The sequence below is a fragment of the Centropristis striata genome, chromosome 15 (assembly GCF_030273125.1).
Source record: "Centropristis striata isolate RG_2023a ecotype Rhode Island chromosome 15, C.striata_1.0, whole genome shotgun sequence".
Classification (NCBI taxonomy): domain Eukaryota; kingdom Metazoa; phylum Chordata; class Actinopteri; order Perciformes; family Serranidae; genus Centropristis; species Centropristis striata.
The window spans coordinates 34,863,272-34,890,640 of record NC_081531.1 but is presented as its reverse complement, the minus strand read 5'-3'; the positions used below and the strand labels follow the sequence as shown (position 1 = coordinate 34,890,640).

Below are 27,369 nucleotides of genomic sequence, written 5' to 3'. Positions count from 1 at the left end.
CATATAGCATCCAGGAGTCAGCCATCAGCCCGGCCTGCATCCTCCACCAGCCTTTTGCCATAGGCAGAGGGATTAACTCCTCTTGGATTAGAGAGAATTAATTTTCTGCTTACACCATTGGAGGCGGGATTACAGACAGATCCATGTCTCTTTATAGAGGAGGGGGAGGAGGAGGAGGGGTTGATAAAAGATGGAAAAGATAGAAAGGTGATCACACAGCACATGCATGTTTGGCTGACAAAATGAATAAAGCCATCCAAAAAAAAAGAAGAAGAAATGTAATAGCCGTAAAAGACTTGATTTTTCTCAGCCAGTTTAGATTAGACTGCTACACATTCTCTGTGTGTTTGGTTGAGTGTGTTTTCCTTTTTCTGTGACACAGAAGACTCCTCTGATTGGCACAGCAGAGAATAATATATTCATGTAGGTGGGGATGATTGAGCCACACTTCCTCGTCATCACTTGGGCCGTGCGGCAGACTGTCTGTCTGTCTGCCTGTCTGTCTGTCTGTCTGTCTGTCTGTCTGTCTGTCTGTTTTGTGTCAATTTGTGTCTTTTTTGGTAATTTTGTTTACTTTTTTGGTCATTTTGTGTCCTTTTTTTAGTCATTTTGTGTCTTTTTTGGTAATTTTATTTCTTTTTTGGGTCATTTTGTGTCTTTTTTGGTCATTTTGTGTATTTTCTGGTCATTTTGTGTATTTTCTGGTCATTTTGTGTCTTTTGGTCATTTTGTGGTCATTTTGAGTCTTTTTTGGTCATTTTCTTACCTTTTTTTGTGTCTTTTTTTGATCATTTTCTGGTCAATTTGTGTCTTTTTTGGTAATTTTGTTTACTTTTTTGGTCATTTTATGTCCTTTTTTTAGTCATTATGTGTCTTTTTTTGTTATTTTTTTTCTTTTTTGGGTAATTTTGTGTCTTTTTTTGGTAATTTTGTTTACTTTTTTGGTCATTTTGTGTCCTTTTTTTAGTCATTTTGTGTCTTTTTTGGTCATTTTGTGTATTTTCTGGTCATTTTGTGTATTTTCTGGTCATTTTGTGTCTTTTGGTCATTTTGTGGTCATTTTGAGTCTTTTTTGGTCATTTTCTTACCTTTTTTTGTGTCTTTTTTTGATCATTTTCTGGTCAATTTGTGTCTTTTTTGGTAATTTTGTTTACTTTTTTGGTCATTTTGTGTCCTTTTTTTAGTCATTATGTGTCTTTTTTTGTTTGTTTTTTTTCTTTTTTGGGTAATTTTGTGTCTTTTTTTGGTCATTTTGTTTACTTTTTTGGTCATTTTGTGTCCTTTTTTGTCATTATGTGTCTTTTTTTGTTAATTTTTTGTCTTTTTTGGGTAATTTTGTGTCTTTTTTTGGTCATTTTGTTTACTTTTTGTGTCATTTTGTGTCTTTTTTTGTCATTTTGTGTCTTTTTTTGGTCATTTTGTGTCTTTTTTTGGTCATTTTGAGTCCCTTTTTGGTCATTTTGTGTATTTTCTGGTCTGATTGGCACAGCAGAGAATAATATATTCATGTAGGTGGGGATGATTGAGCCACACTTCCTCGTCATCACTTGCAGTGCAGTGCAGCAGACTGTCTGTCTGTCTGTCTGTCTGTCTGTCTGTCTGTCTGTCTGTCTGTCTGTCTGTCTGTCTGTCTGTCTGGAGTCCTGGGCAGATTTTGGGCACCAGATGGGACTTAACTCCCCCCCCTCCCTCTGCCACTCCTACTTTGACATGGAGGTCCAGTTATGATAATGATGCCTGCCTCCTCTGCCCCTCCCCACCACCACCACCACCACCACCATCATCACTCCCACAGGAACAGCACCTATCACTCTTTCATCCCCGCCTCCCTCTTTTAAAACCCTGACCGGCCGCTACATCGTTCCCTTTTGGAGATTTTATCCTTGCTCATGTAACGTGCAGAATGAAGGAGTCCGAGGGCCTGAATGACTGGATCAGGGGGGCCCTCACATATAGGAAACAGAGATTTAGAGAGATACACTGCAGTGGCAACCTTGTGTAGACCCCAGATGAGGCCCACTGTCAAGCTCAAGTCATATTTATGGTGGGGATTGAATAGGCTTGTCACTGTGAGCCACACACTGTAAGCACAATGCCACAAAAGCATCATTGTTCACCTTCCACGGATTCCCGTGTCCTGATGTGTTTTGTGCATCCATTTTAAAGCCTTCTTAGACGGCAATGAGAGCATTAAGTGGTGTCCAGTGTCAAGCTTAAGTGGCTAGCAGAGGATCAGACACTTGTGTTTAATCTGTTTGTGGGTTTGAGAGTTAAGAGAACGCTGGCTGGGTGTCACAGAGTCACAAACTGCTGACCAATGTCTGAATGAACATATGTCACCACAGTCCACCCAAAGGGAGTCCTTCCAAGTCCTCGCAGAGCGGCTTAGTGTGGGATAAGACTAGCAATCTGCAAACAAGCCTGATCACTTTAATTGGCATCCAACACCCAGCATGTGCACACACACACACACACACACACACACAATAACACACATGCTGATGTTCCTATGTGCTTTCTATAGTTCCTGGTATTGTGTCTTTTTTGGTCATTTTGTGTCTTTTTTGTCATTTTGTGTCTTTTATGGTCATTTTGAGTCTTTTTTGGTCATTTTCTTACCTTTTTTTGGTTATTTTGTGTCTTTTTTTGATCATTTTCTGGTCAATTTGTGTCTTTTTTGTTAATTTTGTTTACTTTTTGGTCATTTTGTGTCCTTTTTTTAGTCATTATGTGTCTTTTTTTGTTAATTTTTTTTCTTTTTTGGTCATTTTGTGTCTTTTTTGTCATTTTGTGTCTTTTTTGTCATTTTGTGTCTTTTTTGGTCATTTTGAGTCTTTTTTGGTCATTTTCTTACCTTTTTTTGGTTATTTTGTGTCTTTTTTTGATCATTTTCTGGTCAATTTGTGTCTTTTTTGTTAATTTTGTTTACTTTTTGGTCATTTTGTGTCCTTTTTTTAGTCATTATGTGTCTTTTTTTGTTAATTTTTTTTCTTTTTTGTGTCATTTTGTGTCTTTTTTTGGTCATTTTGTGTCTTTTTTGGTCATTTTGAGTCTTTTTTGGTCATTTTCTTACCTTTTTTTGGTTATTTTGTGTCTTTTTTTGATCATTTTCTGGTCAATTTGTGTCTTTTTTGTTAATTTTGTTTACTTTTTGGTCATTTTGTGTCCTTTTTTTAGTCATTATGTGTCTTTTTTTGTTATTTTTTTTTCTTTTTTGTGTCATTTTGTGTCTTTTTTTGGTCATTTTGTGTCTTTTTTTGGTCATTTTGTTGACTGTAGTCTCAAAGGGAGTCCTTCCAAGTCCTCGCAGAGCGGCTTAGTGTGGGATAAGACTAGCAATCTGCAAACAAGCCTGATCACTTTAATTGGCATCCAACACCCAGCATGTGCACACACACACACACACAATAACACACATGCTGATGTTCCTATGTGCTTTCTATAGTTCCTGGTCCCCCGGCTGGCATCAAGGCGGTTCCCTCCTCTCCTAGCAGTGTGGTCGTGTCCTGGTTGCCTCCTCACAAACCAAACGGCGTTATCCGCAAGTACACCATCTACTGCTCCAGTCCGGGGTCCGGGCAGCCGGTAAGTCCTTCAAAAATGTTGAGACTGGTCTTTCCTCAAAAACAATCCCATAGGTCGTTTATATAGGCAGCAAAATATAACCCATATTTATTTTTTAGACTGTCCATCCTGTCTCCTAGCAGCCGTCATAATGGTGAATGATGTAAATGGAGTATAAATGGCGGAAGTAGCATCACCATGGGGTCTGTTGAGAATTTTCCTATGGGATTTTTGCATTGGATTTTGGATCGTTGCAGAAAATAAGCTCTGTGGCAAACACACATTTCTCTTGCTTTTTTTTTTTTGTTCAGCAGGATAATCTTCACAAATGAACACCACTTTTATCATGTTTGAAGCGTCAATGCAGCTGTTATAGAGAACTACACCACGGTTGCATGACTTCAACATCACTACCGTTAGCTTCAGATGCTTTCCGACAAGCTAACAAAACTTAAGCCTAACAAATTGCTTATCAACCCTAATCTACAATCTTTAAGAGATTGAGAATTGAACTCTAGTCTCAGTTAGCCACTTGTTAGCAACCGTCTTTTTAAGGACACGTAAAAACTTCTATTTTATGTCGTACAACAAAACGAGAACATCTCTTCAGCTTGTGTTAACCACAGACCTTATTTCAGGCATCTAACTACAAACACGTTCAAAATCCTCATTGAGTTTGAGAGGCTAAACTTCTTCCCGGGTTAAGAACTCATTCCTGTGGCGTCCTATATGGATGATTATTGACAAACAACCTATTCCGTCATTTAGGTTGGAGCTCTTGTTGAAAATGTTCCAAGTGACTGGGCAGCGAGGAATTCATGAACTTGATAAAAATCTAAAACCAATTGAAACAATTAATTTGTAACCACTAAGACTAATTGAACCTGCGTGTGTGTGTGCGTGCATATGTGTGTGTGTGTGTGTGTGTGTGTCTCTCTCTTTCACCGTGTTTGCACCATCGCTTTATTTCCTGCCCTCCCAGATGAACAGATGAGGTTGTCTTGGCAACGTGATGAGACGTAGATATGCAAATGAAGCGAATGAAGAGAACAAGCTCACACATGCACACTGCCGCATCAGAAACACACACACACACACACACACACACACACACACACAGAGACAGACATCACATTTCAACATTTTCTATTTATACACGCGTGTGCGGCGTTTCAGTTGTGGTTAGATCATGTGCACACAAACAGCAGCGCACGGTGAAATCTGATATCAGGTTAGAATCTCACTTTCTTATTATTCACAAATACTCCTCCCTCTCTGTGCATGAGTGCCATGTAAATGAGCACGGGCAGAGTGAGGAGGGGAGGATGGGGGGAAAGGAGGTTGAGAGAGAGAGAGAGAGAAAGAGAAACACCATTAGAGGTAGGGAGAGGCCGAGGGGGAAATGAGAGAAAACGACAGAGATGAGGGGGAGAAGGAGGAGAGGGAGAGAGTGAGAGACAGGTTGGGAAGAAGGGAGGAGCAGAGGAGGGTATCAGTCACATCGAGATGAGAGTGCTTTTGTCCGTCTTTTCATTATCTCCCTGTATCACTCCCTGGATCACCACAACACCGCCGCTATGCTGAAGGAATGTTCCAACGCACTCCCTGCACACACACACACACACACACACACACACACATCCTCCCTCCTCCTTCCCTCCCTCTGTCCCTCCATCCTCTCCTCTTCACTGAGCTAGACAGAGGGGGGATAGAGGGAAAGAGGGAAAAGCAAATGGTGAAGGAACCCGAAGATGAACACTGAGAGATGAACAGATTAAAGAGATAAAAGAGGGGATCGACAGTGTTTTTCTCTACGTGTTGGCATGTGTGTGTTTTTGTGCCTCCTGCAGGTGTGTGTGTGTGTGTGTGTGTGTGTGTGTGTGTGTGTGAATATTTTCTCAAAGATGTGTTTGTAGGATAAATATCCACAGGATCGCGTAATTTTATCTAGCACCGAGGCCGAAAATTTATTTTTTTCTTTCTTAAACCGGTGAATGAATCTGCATATTTGAGGTGAAATAATTTGATTTTATTTGGGCAAGTGAAGTGATCTTTGTTGTTCCAAAAAAAAATTATAGAAAGGGGAAATCCATGCTCACAATCTTGATGGATATTTTTATTTCATTTATCTGTCACACAGTTTCTGAAACATGTCATTAAATGCAAAATTCTTCTGTGTAGCACAACACTTAATGTGTCCGTCACTTAAAAAAAGCAACAATTCTACTGTTCAAGGTTTCTTACTTGCTGTAGAATTTATACCTGTAATCATCTGAGTCAGTCTTTCAAAACACAGAGGTGGAGTCCGTTCATTCATAGCTCAGAAAGGCCTCTGATATTGTCACGTCCCTATTCCAGCGAACCGGAAGATATAAAAGAGAGACTTAATAAATGACAAAAGATCTGGAGTAAAGTTACAATGTTTAAAATCAAAAAAAGAAAGCAAAATCCTTTAAAAAAACAATCACAGGGCAAAAGGGTTTAAATATAAAAGCACTGGGAACATCCAGTGTAAAACATGATAATGGATCATTGTTAATATTTTTTATTTTAACATTTCTGTAATTAAAAAACAATCGATATTTACTCTATTTCAGTAGTCTATAAGCTGAATCTCTCCACAAAAAAATAATGCAAAAAATGTGCTAATTTGTTTCTTGGAAAATCATTCAGCATAAAACAAAGCAGCCTGTCTCTGTTTCTACACTGTAAAAAAAGATAAACAATAGCTACTCAATAAAATTGAGGCAACAGATTGCACGCAATATTATTAATTAAATCTAACTACGTTACAAGTTGAGTTAATAACAACTTATCAGGAAGTGTTAAGTGTCAATTAAAAAACAGACTAATTCTATTGTGTTGGATTCATTCAAAATTCTCTTGATTTAGAATTACATACACATAAAGATTATATTCAATGTGATCAAAATAAGTAGATTCTATCCCAAACATTTTTATATTAAAGTTACTTAAACCAGTAGTTCTCAACCTTTTTGAGTCGCGACCCCCAATTTAACATGCATGTTGTCCGCGACCCCCGCTCACTGGACAGAATCTCACACACACAGTTCAGGTCACCCAAAAAAGAAACAAAATGACCTAAAAAAGGAAACAAAATGACAAAAAAAAGACACAAATTGACCACAAAATGATCAAAAAAGACCCAAAATGACCAAAAAAGAAACAAAATGACCCAAAAAAGAAACAAGATTACAAAAAAGACACAAAATGACTAAAAAAAGACACAAAATGACTAAAAAAGACACAAGATGACTAGAAAAGACACAAAATGACGAAAAAAGACACAAAATGACTAAAAACACACACAAAATTACCAAAAAAAGGAAACAAAATGACCAAAAAAGACACAAAATGACTAGAAAAGACACAAAATGACCAAAAAAGACACAAAATGACTAAAAAAAGACACAAAATGACCAAAAAAAGAAACAAAATGACCAAAAAAAAATGATCTCAAACATTTTTAGATTAAAGTTACTTAAACAACTGCCTCAAAATCAAGGACGCCTTTATATTAAATACATTTTATCAAATATGTTAAGTAAAATGAAATGACTATAGAATCATTTATTACAGTGTAGTTAAGTATGAGTTTGAAATTAGCAGTTAAAATGCTGTGAAAAAGACTCTTTTAGTCTTTCAGTGTCACTCACACGCACAGTTCAGATCACCCAAAAAAGAAAAAATGACCTAAAAAAGGAAACAAAATGACACAAATTGACCACAAAATGATCAAAAAAGACCCAAAATGACCAAAAAAAGACCCCAAATGACCCAAAAAGAAACAAAATTACAAAAAAGACACAAAATGACTAAAAAAAGACACAAAATGAAAGACTATAGAATAATTTATTACAGTGTAGTTAAGTTTGAGTTTGAAAATAGCAGTTAAAATGCTGTGAAAAAGACTCTTTTGGTCTTCTAGTGTCCATTTCATGTGTTTAGCCTGCAACACTTCTTTCCTCTGGTAGATTTCCAGCCTGTCGTGTCTCTGTCTCATCATAGTTTGCTAACATGACATTGCGTGCCCTCTGTTCCAGGCGCCCAGCGAGTACGAGGCCAACCCCGAGATGCTCTTCTACCGCATCACGCACCTTACCCGTGGTAAACAATACCACATCTGGTCCGCCGCCGTCACAACTGCCGGCCGAGGCAACATCAGCTCAAAGGTCACAGTGGAGCCTGCTGGGAAAGGTGGGTCCTCCGGGTGAGCCTGTAGTGGAGGAGAAGGGTAAAGAGATTTCTGTAAAGGTTACGAGGCAGAGCGCTCTAAAGATGGCTATAAAACAGTGACATGATCTCCCGTACGCAGATCACTTTCTTTTTTCTTTTTTTTTAATTATCTTCTTTATTGATTCCACATATCAACATTCCAACCAAGGTTATTATAGTTAACGAAAACTAACGAAATAGCGAAAACTAGAATTGAAAAAACATTCTCGTTAACTGAAATAAAATAAAAACTAGTGTTTTTAAAACAACGATAACTAACTGAAACTGTATTGTATGGTTACAAAACTAACTAAAATTATTGTGAAAATGTCCTTAGTTTTTGTTTTTGTCAACTTTTTTTCATTCATAATTCAGTGTTTCTATTTGAACATGCAACACATGGTGAATATGTTTACTGAGACTGCGATGTCTACACTAGAAACCGAAATTCAAAACACCCAGAACTGTAAGAGTTAATAACCTTATTGGGGCTGAGATGATAAAACAAAGGAAATAAAGGCAAAATTTATTATGACCACTTTGAATCTGGCACCCAACACATAGCCCATTACAACAAAACTAAAACTAACACTAAAACTAATAAAAACTAAACTAAAACTAAGCATTTTCAAAAAATAAAAACTAAACTAAAACAAGAAAACTCACTCTAAAAACTAACTAAAACTAACTGAATTTGAAAACAAAAATTCACAACGAAATTAAAACTAAAACTAATTAAAAATCCAAAACTATTATAACCTTGATTCCAACGACATTTTACATGTGCTGTACAATTTTCCAACATTAGTAGAATATTCACATACTTCTCCACCACGGAGCAGACACACAAATTATCAAGTAAAGTTACAGTAGAAGTAAAATGAAACCTTTTTCCACTACTCTCCTTATTTTCATACCTCTCTTGCATCGTCCCTTTTTCTCCCGTTGGAGGGTAAACATATCAAATAAACATATGAACAATAAACAAGTTTGTAGCCTGAACCAAGGGGGTCAATAATCTATAATACACAGTGCCCTTACTGTACCAAGGTTATAATAGTTTTGGATTTTTAATTAGTTTTAGTTTTAATTTCGTTGAGAATTTTTGTTTTCAAATTCAGTTAGTTTTAATTAGTTTTTAGAGTGAGTTTGCTAGTTTTATTTTTAGTTTTAGTTTTTGAAAATGCTTGGTTTTAGTTTAGTTTTTATTAGTTTTAGTGTTAGTTTTAGTTTTTTTGTAATGGGCTATGTGTTGGGTGCAAGATTCAAAGAGGTCATAATAAATTTGGCCTTTATTTCCTTTGGTTTATCCATCTCAGCCCCAATAAGGTTATTAACCCATACAAACATAAACATATTTACCATGTGTTGCATGTTCAAATAGAAACACTGGATTATGTATGAAAAAAGTTGACAAAGACGAAAACTAAGGATATTTTCATTCTAATTTTAGTTAGTTTTAGTTAGTTTTGTGACCATACAATACAGTTTCAGTTAGTTATCGTTTTCTAAAAAAACTCTCGTTTTTATTTTTATTTCAGTTAACAAAAATGTTTTTTCAATTCTAGTTTTCGTTATTTCGTTAGTTTTCGTTAACTATAATAACCTTGTACTGTACAAAGTCTGCTCTCAATGGAGACACAAAATCAACCCAGTTTTTCCAGTATATTATAAAATAATCTGTTTTTAGTCTAGTTGAGAAAGTCAGCTTCTCCATTCTATATATATCCAGCTTTACCTCGACCCAATCCTCTATTTTTGGTGCATCTGTTTTTAGCCATTTTCTGGTGATGGCCTTTTTAGCCGCCACCAACATTATTCAAAATATGTATTTTTCTCCTGACCTTGTAATCTCCTGGTTCTCTTTTCCCAAATATAAGACTTTTTAAGAATTTTTTCCATACTCTTCTTTAAATCCTGCCAATAAGGTATAATACCAGGGCATCCCCAAAAGATATGAAAATGATTGGCCTTATCTTCCCCACACAGTCTCCAACATTGAGATTTCTGTTGTGTCGGTGTAATAAAGTATCTTACAATATTTTTCCAACCATATTCTCTCCATGAGAGGGAGCATGTTGTTTTCACGCAGATCACTTTCACCGCTCTCTCTCTCTCTGCTTCTCTCCGTTATTGATTGACAGCCGGGATATTGATTGAGTAGCGGCTTTGTTGCGAGAAACGCTGTTGTTAATTATGTGGTGATGAACAGGGCCTATCCAGTAAAATGACCCTTGGGGAGAGAGGTAGCAGGAGAGAATCAATAGAGGGGAGGATCTATGGAGGAAAGATGGACTGAGAGGAGGAGGTTAGAGGAGGGGCACACTAAAACACCGAGCTACAGCTTTTTATTCCCTCAGCAGAGTAAAGCTGTTAGCCTCTGCCAAACTGGGCCACTCACTCAGCAAATACCACAGACAGACAGTTAGAGATCTGAAAGTTTTTGTTTTGTCTCTGTGTATTTATCATCCTCAGAGTGAGAGCCCGACTGATGCCCACTCTGATTTCAGAGGGAAAATTCACAGATAACCGTTATGGTGGCTGATAGAGTTTTTTTTTTTGGGCTAGAATGAAAATAGACTTTAACCCTTTTTTATGTGGAATTTACACTGATGTTTCACCACTCTGTACCTGCAAAGGTACCCAGAGAATAACTTTCTGAAACAAAAAAACCCTTTATTATCAAATATTTAACAATAGTCGTGTCTCTATCAACACATTTCTGTACGCATTTTGAAGATTCTCATGAGAAAAGCTTGATGGAAACACCAAAATTTGATAAAACTTGTGCATAAAAGTCTTTACACAGTTGTTTTTTTGTCTTTTTGGAAAAATAATTGATGCACTAAACGGGATATGGAAACAATTTTTCTTATTAAGTTCTGACAAAGTGAATATTTAACTCACATGACTGATCAGCTGTTTCCTGACCTGAAAGAATAAATATAATTTGCCCCAAATGATTCAAATTCCTGAAAAGTTCTCTACATTTTCTCTCATGGGAGGCCAAAGTTGTCCGATTAGCAACCTCTTTTTTGTTGTTTTCTTCTTCTTCTTTACTGATGGATTAGCCTACAGCAACACATTAATAATAATTGATCATTTCTGTCAACTGATGCATATCTGTCGGGCTCTAATCAGAGCAGTGTCCAAGATTCATAACTTGAACTTAATTTTTTCCATGTGCAGTCCCGGCCAAGATCCTGTCCTTCGGGGGCACGGTGACCACACCCTGGATGAAGGAAGTCCGTCTGCCCTGCAGCTCAGTGGGAGAACCCGCCCCCACAATTAAATGGACCAAAGACAGGTCAGAGCTCATCTTATACTGCTTCTACACAGTAAAATACAGCACACAGCATACCCAAATTAACACTGTAAGAGTTGATCTTAACACTTTTAAAGTGTCTATATGGGTCCACACCATAGTGTTAATTTAACACTTATTCAAGTGTTGGTACCTTTACACTAAATTAGTGTAAATTTGACTCTTTTTGGCGTTCAATTTTAACTCCACTTGAGTTAAAACTTGAGGTGTAAAATTCTATTGGCTGCGGCGAAGAAGGCAATCACCCGGAAATGGTATAGGGAGGAACGTCCCACTCTGAGGAACTGGCTGGACACAGTTGAAGAGATTCTCAACATGGAAAGACTCACATATGTATTGAGACTCCAGCAAGCAAAATTCGACAAGAAATGTGAAAAGTGGACAGATTACAAATCACAATACAGAGACACCACCGAAAATTCTGATATCAGAGACATTTGAGTGTTATTTCTAAGAACATGTACCCCACTGACGCTGAGTTGTGTTTTCTATTGTTTTATACCAAAAATTAATAAAATTTGAGTAAAAAAAAAAAAAAAACTTGAGGTGTGAAATACAGGATCAGAGTTAAGAGGAAGAAGTTCTGAGTTAATATTTAAACATTTACACTTACAGGTTTGATTCCTTTTTACACTCGGTTTTGACAACAACTATTTATCGACTGAGAGTTAATTATAATGGATTAACTCTATCCAGAGTATAATTAACTCTACTAGTGTATGTCTATTTTTTTTTTTTTCACTTTGGTTTTTATTAATTCTTCATCCAACAACACACAAAAACATAACTTCACAATACACAAACATAACATCCACATAAGAAAACAAAAAAACAAAAAACAAATTAAAGTCCTGTTGGGAATCACATTCCTTCTTGGTCCCTCGTTAGTTCTCTGTCTCGTCCTCCGTATCTAATGATCTTTCATCAGTCTTTGTCGCTGTTCCAGGTCCTGAAATATGTCCATTTCAGCCATTTGTCCTCCAACTGCGTTTCCTGCAGTCTTAAGCGATGTGTCAGTTTTTCTATTATATAGATTTCCTCTATTATCTCTATCCATTGTTAGTGTATGTCTATTTTAACACCAAGAATTCAACTCTTCTCAATTTGCTGTGTATGTCATGAGTGAGTCGTGACAAACGCTGCTGCTTGTGAGGATGAACTGTAACGTCTGTAACCTGTCTGTTCTTCGTCAGTGAGGACTCTGCCATCCCGGTGACAGCCGACAGTCAGCGGCAGATCTTATCGAACGGCACGCTGGTGCTGCGTTCAGTCAAAGCAGAGGATTCTGGGTACTACACCTGCACAGCAACAAACACCCTGGGCTTTGACACCATCATAGTCAACCTGGTGGTGCAAGGTAAGAAAAAGAAGATGTATTTAAGTGAAACAAAGCGTTTTCTTTGTGATCTGTTGTTTGAGTTTAGAAGTGGGGTGGGATTGAACAAGTTTTTACTTCTTCCCACCCCTTTTCAAATATGTTGTGGCATTTTTATAGAGTGCTTGGCGGCCTTATCAGTGCAGGAGTCACTAGGGCTGACTCCTGTTGATGCATTATTATTATTGTATTGTTGTTGCATATTTGAAATAAATCATTCAAATCAAATAAATTCAAAAATCAAATGAGTCACTGTCTCTGCATGTACGTCCAGTTCCTCCCGATCAGCCTCGTCTGACCGTCTCCACCACCTCCACCTCCTCCATCACCCTGGCTTGGATCCCTGGGGACAACGGTGGAAGCTCCATCAGAGGTAAGACTTTGTTTTAACATATAAAAACCCTTGCAGCTGTTGCAAAAATACCCTTAACCTTCTATCTGATTCTGTGACATATACACTACCGGTCAAAAGTTTTAGAACACACCAACTTTTCCAGAATTTAATTGGAAATGATGCAGTTTAATGTCTCAGTGTACTCTGAAATTAATGCACATTTGCAACATTTAAAATTCTTGATTGAGCATGATAGTGTTTTGAAAGTAAAAAAAAGATTCAAAATCACATTTTATGTTGGACTAAAGGACTAAAAAAAGACACAAAATGACCAAAAAAAGACACCAAAAGACACAAAATGACTAAAAAAAGACACAAAATGACCAAAAAAAGACACAAAATTCCTTACAAAGACATGAAAAGAATTCAAAAATAGCCCAAGACTCCATAGAGTTAAGTTGTTAACCCATTTCTTGTTCCCTGAAAAAGGCCTACTTGTATAATTCTGAAATGTACATTATTTTCCAGTTTTGGTTAAGCTTACCTTTTTTTATTTACCTCTGGCAGTTCACCACTTACCTTTGTACCCTTTCAAGCTGTTCATTTGACTTGAACTGCTTGAATTTCAATAAAAAACTGGAAAAATTGGGGTGTTCTAAAACTTTTGACCGGTAGTGTATAAAAACCCTTGCAGCTGTTGCAAAAATACCCTTAACCTTCTATCTGATTCTGTGACATATATTTGTACTTCTACTGCAAATAACAAGTAAACAGTGCAAGAACTGTCAAAGTAGAGCTGATTGCAGCTGATTGGCGCCCCCTGGTGTTCAGCACATGCAGCAGCAGTCTTTCTATCTCAGATTTACAGGAGTTGGACTTGTGTTGTGTGATCCTGCAGGATTCGTGCTGCAGTATTCTGTGGACAACACCGAGGAATGGAGAGATGTGTTCATCAGCTCCAGTGAACGTTCCTTCAGGCTGGACAATCTGCGCTGTGGAACCTGGTACAAGGTCAAACTGGCCGCCAAAAACAGCGTGGGCTCAGGGCGCATCAGTGAGATCATTGAGGCTAAGACACATGGAAGAGGTGAGTGAAGCAGAAAACAAGTGAACAGACTTTAACTCTGGGGCCTCAAAACAGAATAAAATTGTCTTTGACTTCTTTCTATTTTTGGCTTTAGTTTTTCCATCCTATTTCTGTTCACCCAAAATCAAAAATAGGTGTTTTTCCTCTTAACTGTAAAGCATTTTTCAAATCTTATTTGATAAATAGCACTACAGGTAAGGGGAAGAATATGTATTTTTGCTTTTATGGTTAACAGTGCATTTAAAACGGCCCCTTGAAGAACATTTGAAATGTGTATAACTGTGATGAAAAAATGTCTTCTACAAACTAACTACTAATACTAATTTTGCCTCTGGAATAATAAAGTTAGTTGGGCCCACCGGTGGGCTGTGGGAACATTACGAGGTGAAATAAAAAAATATATATATATCCATAACCCTTAAACAAATACAACAGAAAGACTCCAGAGTGTTGCTGTGATGTTTGGATATAAAACGACACAAACGTCTCTCTGGAAATATTCAAAATCAATAATGCAACAAGCTGGGACATCGACTGGTTGTTCTCACTGTTCTTATGTCACATTGCATATTGAAATACTGACATCTTCAAGACTGTGTAGGGAAAAATCATAAAGTAAATCCTAATGTGAATAGAATATTGATATTTTATTTTTCGAGTTGCGACCCCCAATTTAACATGCATGTTGTCCGCTCACTGAACACAATCGCACACGGACAGTTCAGATCACCCAAAAAAGAAACAAAATGACCAAAAAAAGGAAACAAAATGACAAAAAAGGCACAAATTGACCACAAAACGATTAAAAAAGACACAGAATGACCAAAAAAAACACAAAATGACCAGAAAAGACACAAAATGACCAAAAATGACACAAAATGACAAAAAAGACACAAAATGACCCAAAAAAGACACAAAATGACCCAAAAAAGAAACAAAATGACCCAAAAAAGACACAAAATAACCCCCCAAAAAAACACAAAATTACTAAAAAAAACACAAAATGACCAAAAAAAACACAAATTGACTACAAAATGATCAAAAAAGACACAAAATGACCCAAAAAAAAGACACCAAATTATCAAAAAAAGACACAAAATGACCAAAAAAGACACAAAATGACCAAAAAAGACACAAAATGACCCAAAAACAAACACAAAATGACCAAAAAAAGACATTAAGTGACCAAAAACACAACATCTTGCGACCCCAATTGGGGTCCCGACCCCAAGGTTGAGAATTGCTGGCCTAGAGGTTAGGAATTGGGCTTGCAACTGGAGAGTTGCTGGTTCGAATCCTGGTACTGACAGGTACAAGGCACCTAACCCGGGCAGCAGTAATGTGCTGCCCACTGCTCCTTGCATGGTGTGTTCACTTGTGTGTAAAAAAAAGGATAAAGGGTTAAATTCAGAGGTTGAATTTCCCCATTGTGGGATTAATAACGTAATCTTCTTCTTCTTTTTTTCCCAGGTTATATCCAAATATCTACAGATTTATCATATATCAACATGTTGTTGTTGTGTCTTTTCCAGAGCCAGTGTTCAATAAGGATCAGCCTCTGCTCACCCACATAAACTCCACCCACGCGGGGCTCAACCTGCAGGGCTGGACCAGCGGGGGCTGCCCCATCACTGACATGATGCTGGACTTCAGGCCCAAGGGCACGTGGGCGTGGCAGAGCCTCAAAGCCAACTCCACCACTCAGCTCTTCCTCAGCGAGCTGCGTGAGGCCACGTGGTACGAGCTCAAAATGAAAGCCTGCAACAGTGCCGGCTGTGGAAACCAGAGCTCCCAGTTCGCCACCACCGACTACGACGGCAGTAAGTTTCTCCTGAGTCTTCTTCTGTCACACTGACTTTCTTTAGTTCAGACCCAACCCTCCCAAGATGTGTGTTTTCTTTAAAAGACTGCTAAAAAATTGTTTATTATAGAAAGAAAATGTAAAAACGGGCATTATTGTTGATATTTGAACATTCCAACAGTCCTTGAACGCATCATAGGTTTTGAAAGTTTCCGTTAGAAAAGGTGGTAACGCTTTATATTAAGGTCCTTGTAATTACCTTTAATTAACAAGTAATAAGGCCCTTGTAAGTCCTTACAAGATGCTTATTTACATTATTGTTATATATATATATATCAACATTATTGTGTGTTTATAAGCTTATATAAGTGTTAATAATGGCATTACAAACACCCATGACCCACCCATTATGTCTTTGCCATGCCTTTATTAATCTTATTTTGTTTGCTTATTGATATTAAAATATACTTTATTGCTCATCTATTATAAGTTAACTATAAGTTAACTATGCTTTTTGCAACTACCGGATCTAAAGCGAGAACAATGCCTTATTACTTGTTAATTAATGCTTATTAAGTTTTAGAACACACCAACTTTTCCAGAATTTAATTGAAAATTATGCAGTTTAATGTCTCAGTGTACTCTGAAATGAATGCATATTTGCAACATTTAAAATTCTTTACTGAGCATGATAGTGTTTTGAAAGTAAAAAAAAGACACAAAATGACCAAAAAAAGACACAAAATGACTTACAAAGACATGAAAATAATTCAAAAATGGACAAAATAGCCCAAGACTCCATAGAGTTAAGTTGTTAACCCATTTCTTGTTCCCTGAAAAAGGCCTACCGTACTTGTATAATTCTGAAATGTACATTATTTTTCAGTTTTGGTTAAGCTTACCTTTTTTTATTTACCTCTGGCAGTTCACCACTTACCTTTGTACCCTTTCAAGCTGTTCATTTGACTTGAACTGCTTGAATTTCAATAAAAAACTGGAAAAATTGGGGTGTTCTAAAACTTTTGACCGGTAGTGTATATTGCAGTGGCCCAGTGAGTGTTGTTGGTCAGATGGTTGATGTTTCCCTCCTTCTCCCTGCAGGTACAATCCCTCCGATTAAATCAGCTCGTGGAGAAGGAGACGATGTGAAGAAGCTGTTCTCTATCGGCTCTCCCGTCATCCTCGTCACTCTGGGTGTCGCTTTGCTCTTCATCATCCGCAAGAAACGCAAAGAGAAGAGACTCAAGAGACTCAGAGGTGAGAGAAAGAAGACGAGAGTTCAGAGAGACATCAGGCTTGTTGTGTGTAATGAATTAATGCAGCTATTCTCAACCTTGGGGTCGGGACCCCAATTGGGGTCGCGAGATGATTTCTGGGGGTCGCCAAATCATTTTGGAAGTCAGCTCTGTCTCCACTGTGTTAAAGTGTTCATGTGTTAATGTGTTTTAGTCTTTTTGGTCACTTCATGTCTTTTTTTTTTGTCATTTTGTGTGTTTTTTTGATCATTTTGTGGTCAATTTGTGTCTTTTTTGGTCATTTTGTTTCCTTTTTTTTTGGTAATTTTGTGTCTTTTTTTAAGTCATTTTGTGTCTTTTTGGTCATTTTGTGTCTTTTTTGATCATTTTGTGGTCAATTTGTGTCTTTTTTGGTCATTTTGTTTCCTTGTTTTGGTAATTTTGTGTCTTTTTGGTAATTTTGTTTCTTTTTTGGGTCATTTTGTGTCTTTTTTTGGTCATTTTGTATCTTTTTGGTCATTTTGTGTCTTTTCTAGTCATTTTGTGTCTTTTTTGATCATTTTGTGGTCAATTTGTGTCTTTTTTGGTCATTTTGTTTCCTTTTTTGGGTCATTTTGTTTCCTTTTTTGGGTCATTTTGTGTCTTTTTTTAGTCATTTTGTGTCTTTTTGGTAATTTTGTTTCTTTTTTGGGTCATTTTGTGTCTTTTTTTCGTCATTTTGTATATTTTTTGGTCATTTTCTGTCTTTTCTAGTCATTTTGTGTCTTTTTTGATCATTTTGTGGTCAATTTGTGTCTTTTTTGGTCATTTTGTTTCCTTTTTTTAGTCATTTTGTATCTTTTTGGTAATTTTGTTTCTTTTTTGGGTCATTTTGTGTCTTTTTTGGTCATTTTGTGTCTTTTCTAGTCATTTTGTGTCTTTTTGGGTCATTTTGTGTCTTTTTTTGGTCATTTTGTGTCTTTTTTGGTCATTTTGTTTCCTTTTTTTGGTCATTTTGTTTCTTTTTTGGGTGATCTGAACTGTGCGTGTGAGATTCTGTTCAGTGAGCGGGGGTCACGGACAACATGCATGTTAAATTGGGGGTCGCGACTCAAAAAGGTTGAGAACTACTAATGTAACGATTATCTTCATGGAACGATTATCTTCACAGCCAACTATAATCTAATTAAGATATTGTCTTCTTATAGATGCTAAGAGCCTCGCTGAGATGCTTATCAGGTAAGAGCCTAGTGTTTAAGTCCCTGCTATGTAGCTGATGTAATATTTCACGTAGTCTGACTATATGTGTCATTTTCTTGTGTATGCAGCAAGAACAACCGCAGTATAGACACTCCAGTGAAGGGCCCTCCTCAGGGGCCGAGGCTCCACATCGACATCCCACGTGTTCAGCTGCTCATTGAGGACAAGGAAGGCATCAAACAGATAGGCACGACCACACTATCATCTATCAGATTATATTATATCTATATATATCTATATATATATATCTTTGTCTAACTCAGGGGTGTCAAACTCTGGCCCGCAGTGTAATTTTATTTGGCCCGCGAGCCAATATCAAATTATTATATTATTATTGTACTATAAAAGCTGACCCGCCGGTATTATACGGCGCATTTTATTTTTATTTTTATTTATTTATTTTGTTCCTTTCATGAAAGTGGACAACAAAATGTGTACAGAGACACACTCTACACCTTCATGATTAGAAAGGAGCAGCAAGAAGAAAACATTTCTTATGTTTGTCTGCCCCCTACTTGAACAATAAAAGTAAAAAAAAGATGGTCTGACATCACATACAATTGATTTTCAGTAGCCTACACCAACAAAACTTTGATTATAACAAAACACTTAAAACAACAAAAACAAACAAGACAAAAACAAACAAAAACCCATACAAGCACATGTTAGCATCTCAAAAACAAAAGACCAAAAAAACAACAGATCATAAACAATCAGTTTAAGATTCTAGTACATATTGACAATTTTTTCTGCATTTATACTTTTTTTTAAATCTATTAATGTCTGTACAACCTTTTAAATCCTGTAATTGGGAATTCCATATTTTTACACCAACAACATTTACCGCTAATACTAGATTTATTATTGTTATGTTATTTTTAAATGTATTAACCTGTTGAAAAAGTTTATTTTGATATTTAAATCAGAAGGATGCAAATAGAAAAGAGGCATACGATTTTTATTTAATTTTTATTTAATAAATGAATGACATTGATGTGTTTTTTATTTGAAATTTGATTTTGCATGTCTGCACTATTTAGTTATATATTGTATGTTTATAAGCGTTGCTGGTTCCATATTTAATGTTAAAGCAAAACATGTTTGGTATATATTAAAAGGTTTATTTGTTCAATGTTGGCCCGCGATTTTATTCAAGTTTTACATTTTGGCCCATTGTGTATTTGAGTTTGACGCCCCTGGTCTAACTGTTGCATGTTTGTCCTGCAACAGGGGAAGACAAGGCGGCCGTGCCGGTGACAGACACCGAGTTCAGCCAATCGGTGAATCCGCAGAACTTCTGCACAGGCGTGTCTCTGCACCACCAAGCCCTCATCCAGAACTCAGGGCCTCTGATTGACATGTCAGACATCCGCCCGGGAACAAGTGAGTCGGTTTTTCTTTACATAAAAATATTTTTTGCAATGCCTTACACAGCTCTTACAGTGACAGATCATGAGCAGGTAAATCCAGGTTTAATTTCTTATTGAATTGCACTTTACAGTCAAATGGCTTTTTGTTTGTTTGTACTGATGCCTTTTTGGTTGTGCTGTAGCTGCATGCTAAACATGCTATGAAGCCTCATACATCGTTAGCCTCATAGCATAATTGCCTATGTCATTTTTTGGCCAAATTGTGATATCTGCCTAACTTTACTCTCCTACCACTGCTGCATCTTTCTGCCTTATTGCCTATGTTCTCAACCTATCAGAACACTTGTTAGAGTCCAAAATCACTTTCTGCCTTAGTCATCTCCTTGATTTAGGCATTTTTGCCGCTACATACAAACCAAACTACATTATTTATATGTAAGAGAAAAATTGCCTTAGTCAGGGCATATTCTGCCTAAGTCACTTTTATCTGTTATGAAATCGATGTGTTTAATTTTTTATGCAAACTTGTTCACACTTAATATCAATATCAATTAAAAATACCAATGGGCTTACTAAAAATTGTGTTTTTTCTTGTTTCCTGAAAACGTTCAAATATGACTTAGGCAAATATGCTATGAGGCTAACGACATGCATAACCCTTTGAAGTTTTTGGCCATTTTGTCATATTTTTTTTATACTTTTCATTCTGCCTGTATATACCACTTAAACAAATGTTTTACATGCTATATTTGGTATCATTTCTTTCAGCACAACCTCACCTATATGACCTGATCATTTTTTAATTTTGACTTACTGGAGTAACATTTTGAACCCCAAAAACACCGCAAAAATATAAAATCAGATTTGGAAAAATTATTAAAATAAAAAAAAAAATATATATATATATATATATATTGCAAATGTGAACACAGGTTGCAAATATAACATAAAAAAGGTAAAAAATGAGGATAACATAGTTCTTTGTCAGCTCTGTCTCCACTGTTTAAAAGTGTTCATGTGTCAATGTGTTTTAGTCTTTTTGGTCACTTAATGTCTTTTTTTTGTCATTTTGTGTGTTTTTTTGATCATTTTGTGGTCAATTTGTGTCTTTTTTGGTCATTTTGTTTCCTTTTTTTGGTAATTTTGTGTGTGTTTTTAGTCATTTTGTGTCTTTTTTGGTCATTTTATGTCTTTTTTTAGTCATTTTGTGTCTTTTTGGTAATTTTGTGTCTTTTTTTGGGTCATTTTGTGTCTTTTTTTGGTAATTTTGTTTCTTTATACTTATACTAAATTTACGTAGAGGTGTACTCTAGTAACAGTAATGTGCTGCCCACTGCTCCTTGCATGGTGTGTTCACTTGTGTGTAAAAAAAGGATAAAGGGTTAAATGCAGAGGTTGAATTTCCCCATTGTGGGATTAATAAAGTAATCTTCTTCTTCTTCTTCTTCTTCTTCTTCTTCTTTACTTCCCAGTCATTAAAACTAGTCTACTTAACAATCCATAAAGTTTGTTCAATTCAATCAATTGTCTTTGTTCTACCAGCTGTTCTCTGATCTCTGTGATCTATCTCTTTAGACCCCGTGTCCAGGAAGAGTATAAAATCAGCCCACAGCTCCAGGAACAGATACTCCAGCCAGTGGACGCTGAGCCGGCCCAGTCAGAGCCAGTCCACGGCCTCAGCGCGAACTCTGACCTCCGACTGGCGGACGATGGGCTCTCACGGCATCACCGCCACGGAGAGTGACAGCTACAGCGCCAGCCTGTCGCAAGACACAGGTGGGTCCATCCCAGACGCCACCACTGGGACACGATGCTACACTTACATGCTACATCGCTTTTAAGACTTCTTAGTCCAAGGAGCAGTTCTTTTGTGAAAGCAGTTTATAATCTAAACCATATCATGCATCCTCAGCTGAGGAAATGAACCCTCTGGAGTCATTAGTGAGATTTAAGTTGATTTTGCATATTTAGGCCCCGTTTACACGAGGACGCTCGCGGGTAAAAACGACAAAATATTTTATGTGAAGTGGCTTTCGTTTAGACGGTGACGGCGTTTTTGAGGCTTAAAAACACAAAAATCTGAAAGTGGAAAAGTTAAATCCTCTCCTCCGTAGCGTGTCGTCTACACTGACAAGACACAAAACTCTGATCTGATCTGCTCACGTCACGTATGTGTTTACGTCACATACATGCTCCAGGACAGGAAATAAAGAAACGTGGGATTATTTCCATGGTGGGACCTTCAAGCTGCTCTGGCAGCTCTAATAAACTTACAGGAGTCTTTCCACCAAATGTCCAGGATATGTACAGATAGTATTAGTGAACAGAGAAGGATCTGGAATTACCTCCATCACATTCTGGATGCAGCAATTGGTGGGAGGAGCCAGACGGCTGTGAACGAGACCTGGGAGATCTAGTGATGGAGGAGAACTTTGTGGAAGGAGTAGCTGATGAAAATGTGTGGCGTGAAAACTTCTGCATGCCCAAAGATGCTCTTATGGCTTTAAGTGATGCCGCCTGGCTGCATACAATCCAATTCACACACTTTTGCGTCACCGTATGCAGCAGATTTCCTCCCGAAAACGCTCGTCTAAACGAGGAATAAAAAGTGAAGACGAGACGCCACTTTTGCGTCTTCTGTTCAGACCGTCATTATGTAAACGGAGCCTTAATGTGCATTTATTTTTGCAGCTTTTAAGCTTTCTAACTTATACGTTATGTATATATGTCACATGCATGCTATTATTCCTTCAGCACAACCTCAGCTGAGTCTGACTATTCATTTTGTCAAAGTGTACAGCTGCCAGTGACCCATAAAACAAGAAACATGACAAAAAGCGCCTATTAACAGTTCTACATTGTAAGAAATATTGTATAATTTGTCATGGAAGAAATAAAACACTAAATTTGTCTATTTACATGCAGTTTTTGTGCATTTGAAAGTCTATAAATCTCTAAGAATATGAATAATTTACACATAACAACACTTTTTTCCTCAGCTGGTATAAATAATGTTATGGTGATCATCTAAAGAAAACATATGGGTAACGCTTTATATTATCCTTGTAATAACCATTAATTAACAAGTAATAAGGCCCTTGTAAGTCCTTACAAGATGCTTATTAACATTATTGTGTGTTTATAAGCTTATATAAGTGTTAATAATGGCATTACAAACACCCATGACCCACCCATTATGTCTTTGCCATGCCTTTATTAATCTTATTTTGTTTTGTTATTGATATTAAAATATACTTTATTGCTCATCTATTATAAGTTAACTATGCTTTTTGCAACTACTGGATCTAAAGCGAGAACAATGCCTTATTACTTGTTAATTAATGGTTATTAAGGACCTTATTATAAAGCGTTACCAACATATGTTCAAAAAGTTAAATCAGCCAAGGAAATTGTTGACAATTGTTTCATAAAATAGATGTGTTTTTATTTACATGACGTATGTTTTCCCAGATAAGGGTCGTAACAGCATGGTGTCGACAGAGAGCGCCTCCTCCACCTACGAGGAGCTGGCGAGGGCCTACGAGCACGCCAAGCTGGAGGAGCACCTGCAGCACGCCAAGTTCACCATCACAGAGTGCTTCATCTCCGACAGCTCGTCTGACCAGATGACCACCGGCACCAACGACCCGGCGGACAGCATGACCTCCCTCAGCACGCCGTCTGAGCCGGGCATCTGCCGCTTCACCGCCTCGCCGCCCAAACCGCAGGACTACGACCGCGGGAAAAACGTGGCTGTGCCCATTCCCCACCGCGCTAACAAAAGTAAGTACCAACATTCGAACGAACACCTGCTTTTTTTCTTTTTATCAACTTTGTTCGTGCATTTTGACCTGTATTGTTGCAGTTAAGACCACAGATTACAGATTAGTTGTTAGGGTTAGACCAATAGGACTTTTTGTTTTGTTGATCTGATGTGGTTTGGGTTGTGTTTTAGCTGTACACTAAACATGCACATTCTCAGAAACTAGAAGATGTTATCTGACTTACTACATCAACATTTTGAACACAGAAACACAATCAGATTTGGAAAATTATGTGGTTTTTTTTACTTTCTTAAGCAAAATCATGCTCAATGAAGAATTTTGATTATTGGTTGCAAATTTAACATTTAAGAGCGAAAATGAGGAGAACATCTAGTTTATATTTTTATACCGTACTTTCCGCACTATAAGGCGCACCGGAGTATAAGCCGCAGCAGCTAAATTGAATGATGTGTACATATATAAGCCGCACTTGTCTTAATGTTTAATTACCATATGTAAGTGCACAGAGGGGATTGTGGGGAAAGAGATGGCTGCTTGAGGAAGCTTCTTTTACAGCCAGATTGACTGTCTTTAACTTAAAAGCTGCATCATATGCATTTCTACGTTTGTTTTCCATAATGAGGGTTTGTGCATGAAAACTTCCTTTGCACAAACTATCTCGCTCTCGTTCTGTCTCTCGTTCTGTCTCTCGTACCACTCTCGGTTTCACTTTTACTTTTGTGCGCTACCTGTTTCACTCTTTTCCGGCGCCCTGCCAGATTGGCTCGGGGTCCTTCGTCTGCCGCTGATTACGGCACGGCGACTCTGACAAACTAAGTAGCTTTCGACACAAATACACACAGACAAGTGAAAAGTAGCTTAAAAGTATATGAAGGACCCCGAGCCGATCTGGTACGTACACCTGCCTCCAGCTTTTCCTGCTGGAGCCCGCCGCTCCTCGCAGACCGGTCATAGAGCCCGTAGAGTTAAAGTTGGTGGACTGTAACCTGTAAAATCCATAGATTTAGGAGGTAACCTAGTGGCCGTTAGCTGTAAAAATCCATAGATTAGCCGCACCGTTATATAAGCCGCAGAATCGAAAAATGGGGAAAAAGGCAGGGCTTATAGTCCGAAAATTACGGTACTAAATATATTTGACTTAATCTCCTTTTACTTGGCCTATCATCATATCATCGAACAAAAACTGGGATGGAGTTTCAACTCAGGACTTCAGGAAGTTGTGGGCAGGGCACACATGAAGAAGTCATGAACTCAGAGGGTTATTATAGTTTGAAGCCTTGGCTCCAAAATGTTTTTGCTCTAACCCTTCCTTTGCCCCGTGAGGTTGGTTTTTACGGGGTTCATTTTAAATGACCTTCCCATCTTTTCCTCTCTCAGGTGAATTCTGCAACCTCCCCCTCTACATGAAGACAGACCCATTCTTCCGCAAGCAAGGGGAGCTGCACGACCCGTGCCCGGCCGTTCCACCGCGGGAAGCCTCCATCCGCAGCCTGACGCAGCGGGCGTACCACACCCAGGGCCGCCACAAGACTCTAGACCCTGCCAAGCAGCAGGTCCTGACGCTGGGCCACTCTGGGCTGGGCAGCTTGGGCGCGAGCTCGGGCACCGCCACCTTGCCCCAAAGGACTCTGACCATGCCCAGCTCCAACACTGCGGCCACGGCCTCCACCTCCAGCACGAGCAGCAACCCCACCAACAGTAACAAGGTGGGGGGCTCCAGAGACTCGCTGCTAGAGAGCAGCTCCTCCGCCCTGGGGAGGCTGCAGAAACAGAGCGTGGGGGCCTACTCCAAGTCGTACACGCTGGTGTAGCCGCTCTCTTGTTGCACAGACTTGCATTGCTGTTCCAGTCCTCAGCCAGCCCCCCTCTGGTGCTCTTCAGTCTGGGCCAGAAAGGGCATGCAACCATTTCTCTTTAGACCCGACTAATGGTGAAGCGCCCGGCGTTCTGTCTAATGTTCCTCGGGATAGGTGTCCTCCCAGACAGAGACCCAGCTAACCCTTCCTCTCCATGTTCACCGGGGACTCTATAAAAGAATTACTAACTCCAACTAACAGTTCCAGCCGGCTGGTGCTCAGCTCTCGCGGGAGTAGCACAGAAAAAAAAAAAACAGGAAGCGATTCTGTGGTCATTTGGAAATATTGACTATAATTGAGGAGCTAAAAGCTCTTTGTTTATGATGATGAAGACTACGATAGCCAGTATGAAGCTGTGTGGCCATCCTGTCTCTCATACGCACACACATACTGTCCTCCATAGTTTGAGTATTATTGTCAATTTGCAGGACTTCCAGTTAAGTTCCCTATTCTTACTGTATCTTTCACCCTCTATGTGTCTCTTAAAGTCCCAAATAGCTATTGGCAGATTTCCCCCCTTAATGGTGATTTCAAAAAGAAATAATTCAGGTTCACTTTCAAGAAGGATCAACTTTCTATCACATTAATGTTCTCCACACATCTCTCTCCAGCTGAACAGTGTCTCACTTTTCAAACAAATCATGACAACCCAAATGGACCAGCTGTAACTTCTCACATTACAAATAGAGAATATTTGGTATTATAAAGAATTTACGTATATATTTCTATGTAGGTATATTATTGACATTTAAATGAAATTATGACAAAGTATAAATTGTATGTACTACGATAGTGTAGTAGTATATACATCAATTTAATGTTAATGTCAAATTTAAGAACGAGACAATCGCTCAATCATTGAATTTAAAAAAAAAAAGGAAGAGAAATTTTAAATAAGGTTGGACTAAAGAAAGAAAAAGTTTAGTATATATACGGGATGTTCTGTATGTTACTGTATGTAGACCGACAAAGAGAAGAGTTCCTGTATGTACAGAGATATTCACGGCCAGTGTTGAAGTGAAAAAAGCAAAATATGCTTGTTCAGTTTCAGTTCCTGAAAGGGCAGACTGGCTGAGTGAACTAATAATAAACCTCCTCTGGTTTGAACGTGTGTGATCGGCGGAAACAATCACAGCAGAAAGCCCTCTGTAATATTATTTAACTCTGCTCATGAGAATATTAAAGGGGCAGTTCACCCCTAAATCAAAAATACATGTTTTTCCTCTTACCTGTAGTGCTGTTTATCAATCTGTCTTGTTTTGGTTGCAGAGTGTTAAAGATATCAGCCATATCTTGAATATAATGGAACTATACGACACTAATAAAAAAAATTGTTTTAAAAAAAAAACCGGTAAAAAGTCTGGCAGGAAAAGTTGTCATTTACAGTCAAATAACAGTAAACAACTTTAAGTTATTTTACAGATAATTCCCTTAAAAATACGGATAATAAGCAAATATCCATATTTTAAGAAATATAGATGTCTTTAGAATAACTTAAGTTTTGTTTTATGATTTTACAATTTCTTTTTACATTTTTATTTACATTAAATTTAAAGTTTTACTTTGAAAAAAACTAAGTTGCCTTCATTTTAAATCCAGTAATGTTTATTTTTTTGGGCATTTTTTACATTAAATTAACTGTAATTTAACATTCAAGTTATCTAAAAAAATATATATATAATGTCCCATAATATTAATTTGCATATTTCAACTTTTATTTTATGGGTAATTATAAAATGAATTTAATTTCTTCCTTTGGCAAATGCACTTAATGTAGAAAAAACAAGAAAATTCTTGTAAAATAATACAGTAAATTCCTGTAAAATAACTTTTTTTTTAAGTGCCAAAAACACCATTAAGTTATCTAAAAAAAATCTATAATGTCCAATAATATTAATTTGCAGATTTCAACTTTTATTTTATGGGTAATTATAAAATGAATTTAATTTCTTCCTTTGGCAAATGCACTTAATGTAGAAAAAACAAGAAAAAATCTTGTAAAATAATACAGTAAATTCCTGTAAAATAACTTTTTTTAAGCGACAAAAATACTGGTGACTGAAGATAATCACTCCACACCAAAACAGTCAAGATTGATTGAACAGCACGACAGATACGAGGGGAAATACTTTAGTGGACTGTCCCTTTAAGCCTGTCTATAT

At 37.5% G+C, this 27,369-nt stretch overlaps 1 protein-coding gene across 2 annotated transcripts in view; it reads left to right on the top strand.

The window, feature by feature from the left end:
- Positions 1 to 26,375, top strand: part of LOC131986736 (cell adhesion molecule DSCAML1-like) — a 100,796-nt gene extending 74,421 nt beyond the window's left edge. For both annotated transcript variants that reach the window (XM_059351839.1, XM_059351840.1), the window contains 14 exons: positions 3,446 to 3,585; positions 7,629 to 7,782; positions 10,990 to 11,107; positions 12,319 to 12,482; positions 12,775 to 12,873; positions 13,733 to 13,921; positions 15,454 to 15,741; positions 16,824 to 16,979; positions 18,145 to 18,175; positions 18,265 to 18,383; positions 19,427 to 19,579; positions 21,142 to 21,342; positions 23,038 to 23,349; positions 24,729 to 26,375. In XM_059351839.1, the coding sequence (XP_059207822.1) occupies positions 3,446 to 3,585; positions 7,629 to 7,782; positions 10,990 to 11,107; positions 12,319 to 12,482; positions 12,775 to 12,873; positions 13,733 to 13,921; positions 15,454 to 15,741; positions 16,824 to 16,979; positions 18,145 to 18,175; positions 18,265 to 18,383; positions 19,427 to 19,579; positions 21,142 to 21,342; positions 23,038 to 23,349; positions 24,729 to 25,162 (2,558 nt within the window). In that variant the 3' untranslated portion in view covers positions 25,163 to 26,375. The remainder of the gene's footprint in view (positions 1 to 3,445; positions 3,586 to 7,628; positions 7,783 to 10,989; positions 11,108 to 12,318; positions 12,483 to 12,774; positions 12,874 to 13,732; positions 13,922 to 15,453; positions 15,742 to 16,823; positions 16,980 to 18,144; positions 18,176 to 18,264; positions 18,384 to 19,426; positions 19,580 to 21,141; positions 21,343 to 23,037; positions 23,350 to 24,728) is intronic.
- The last annotated feature ends 994 nt before the right edge of the window (positions 26,376 to 27,369 follow it).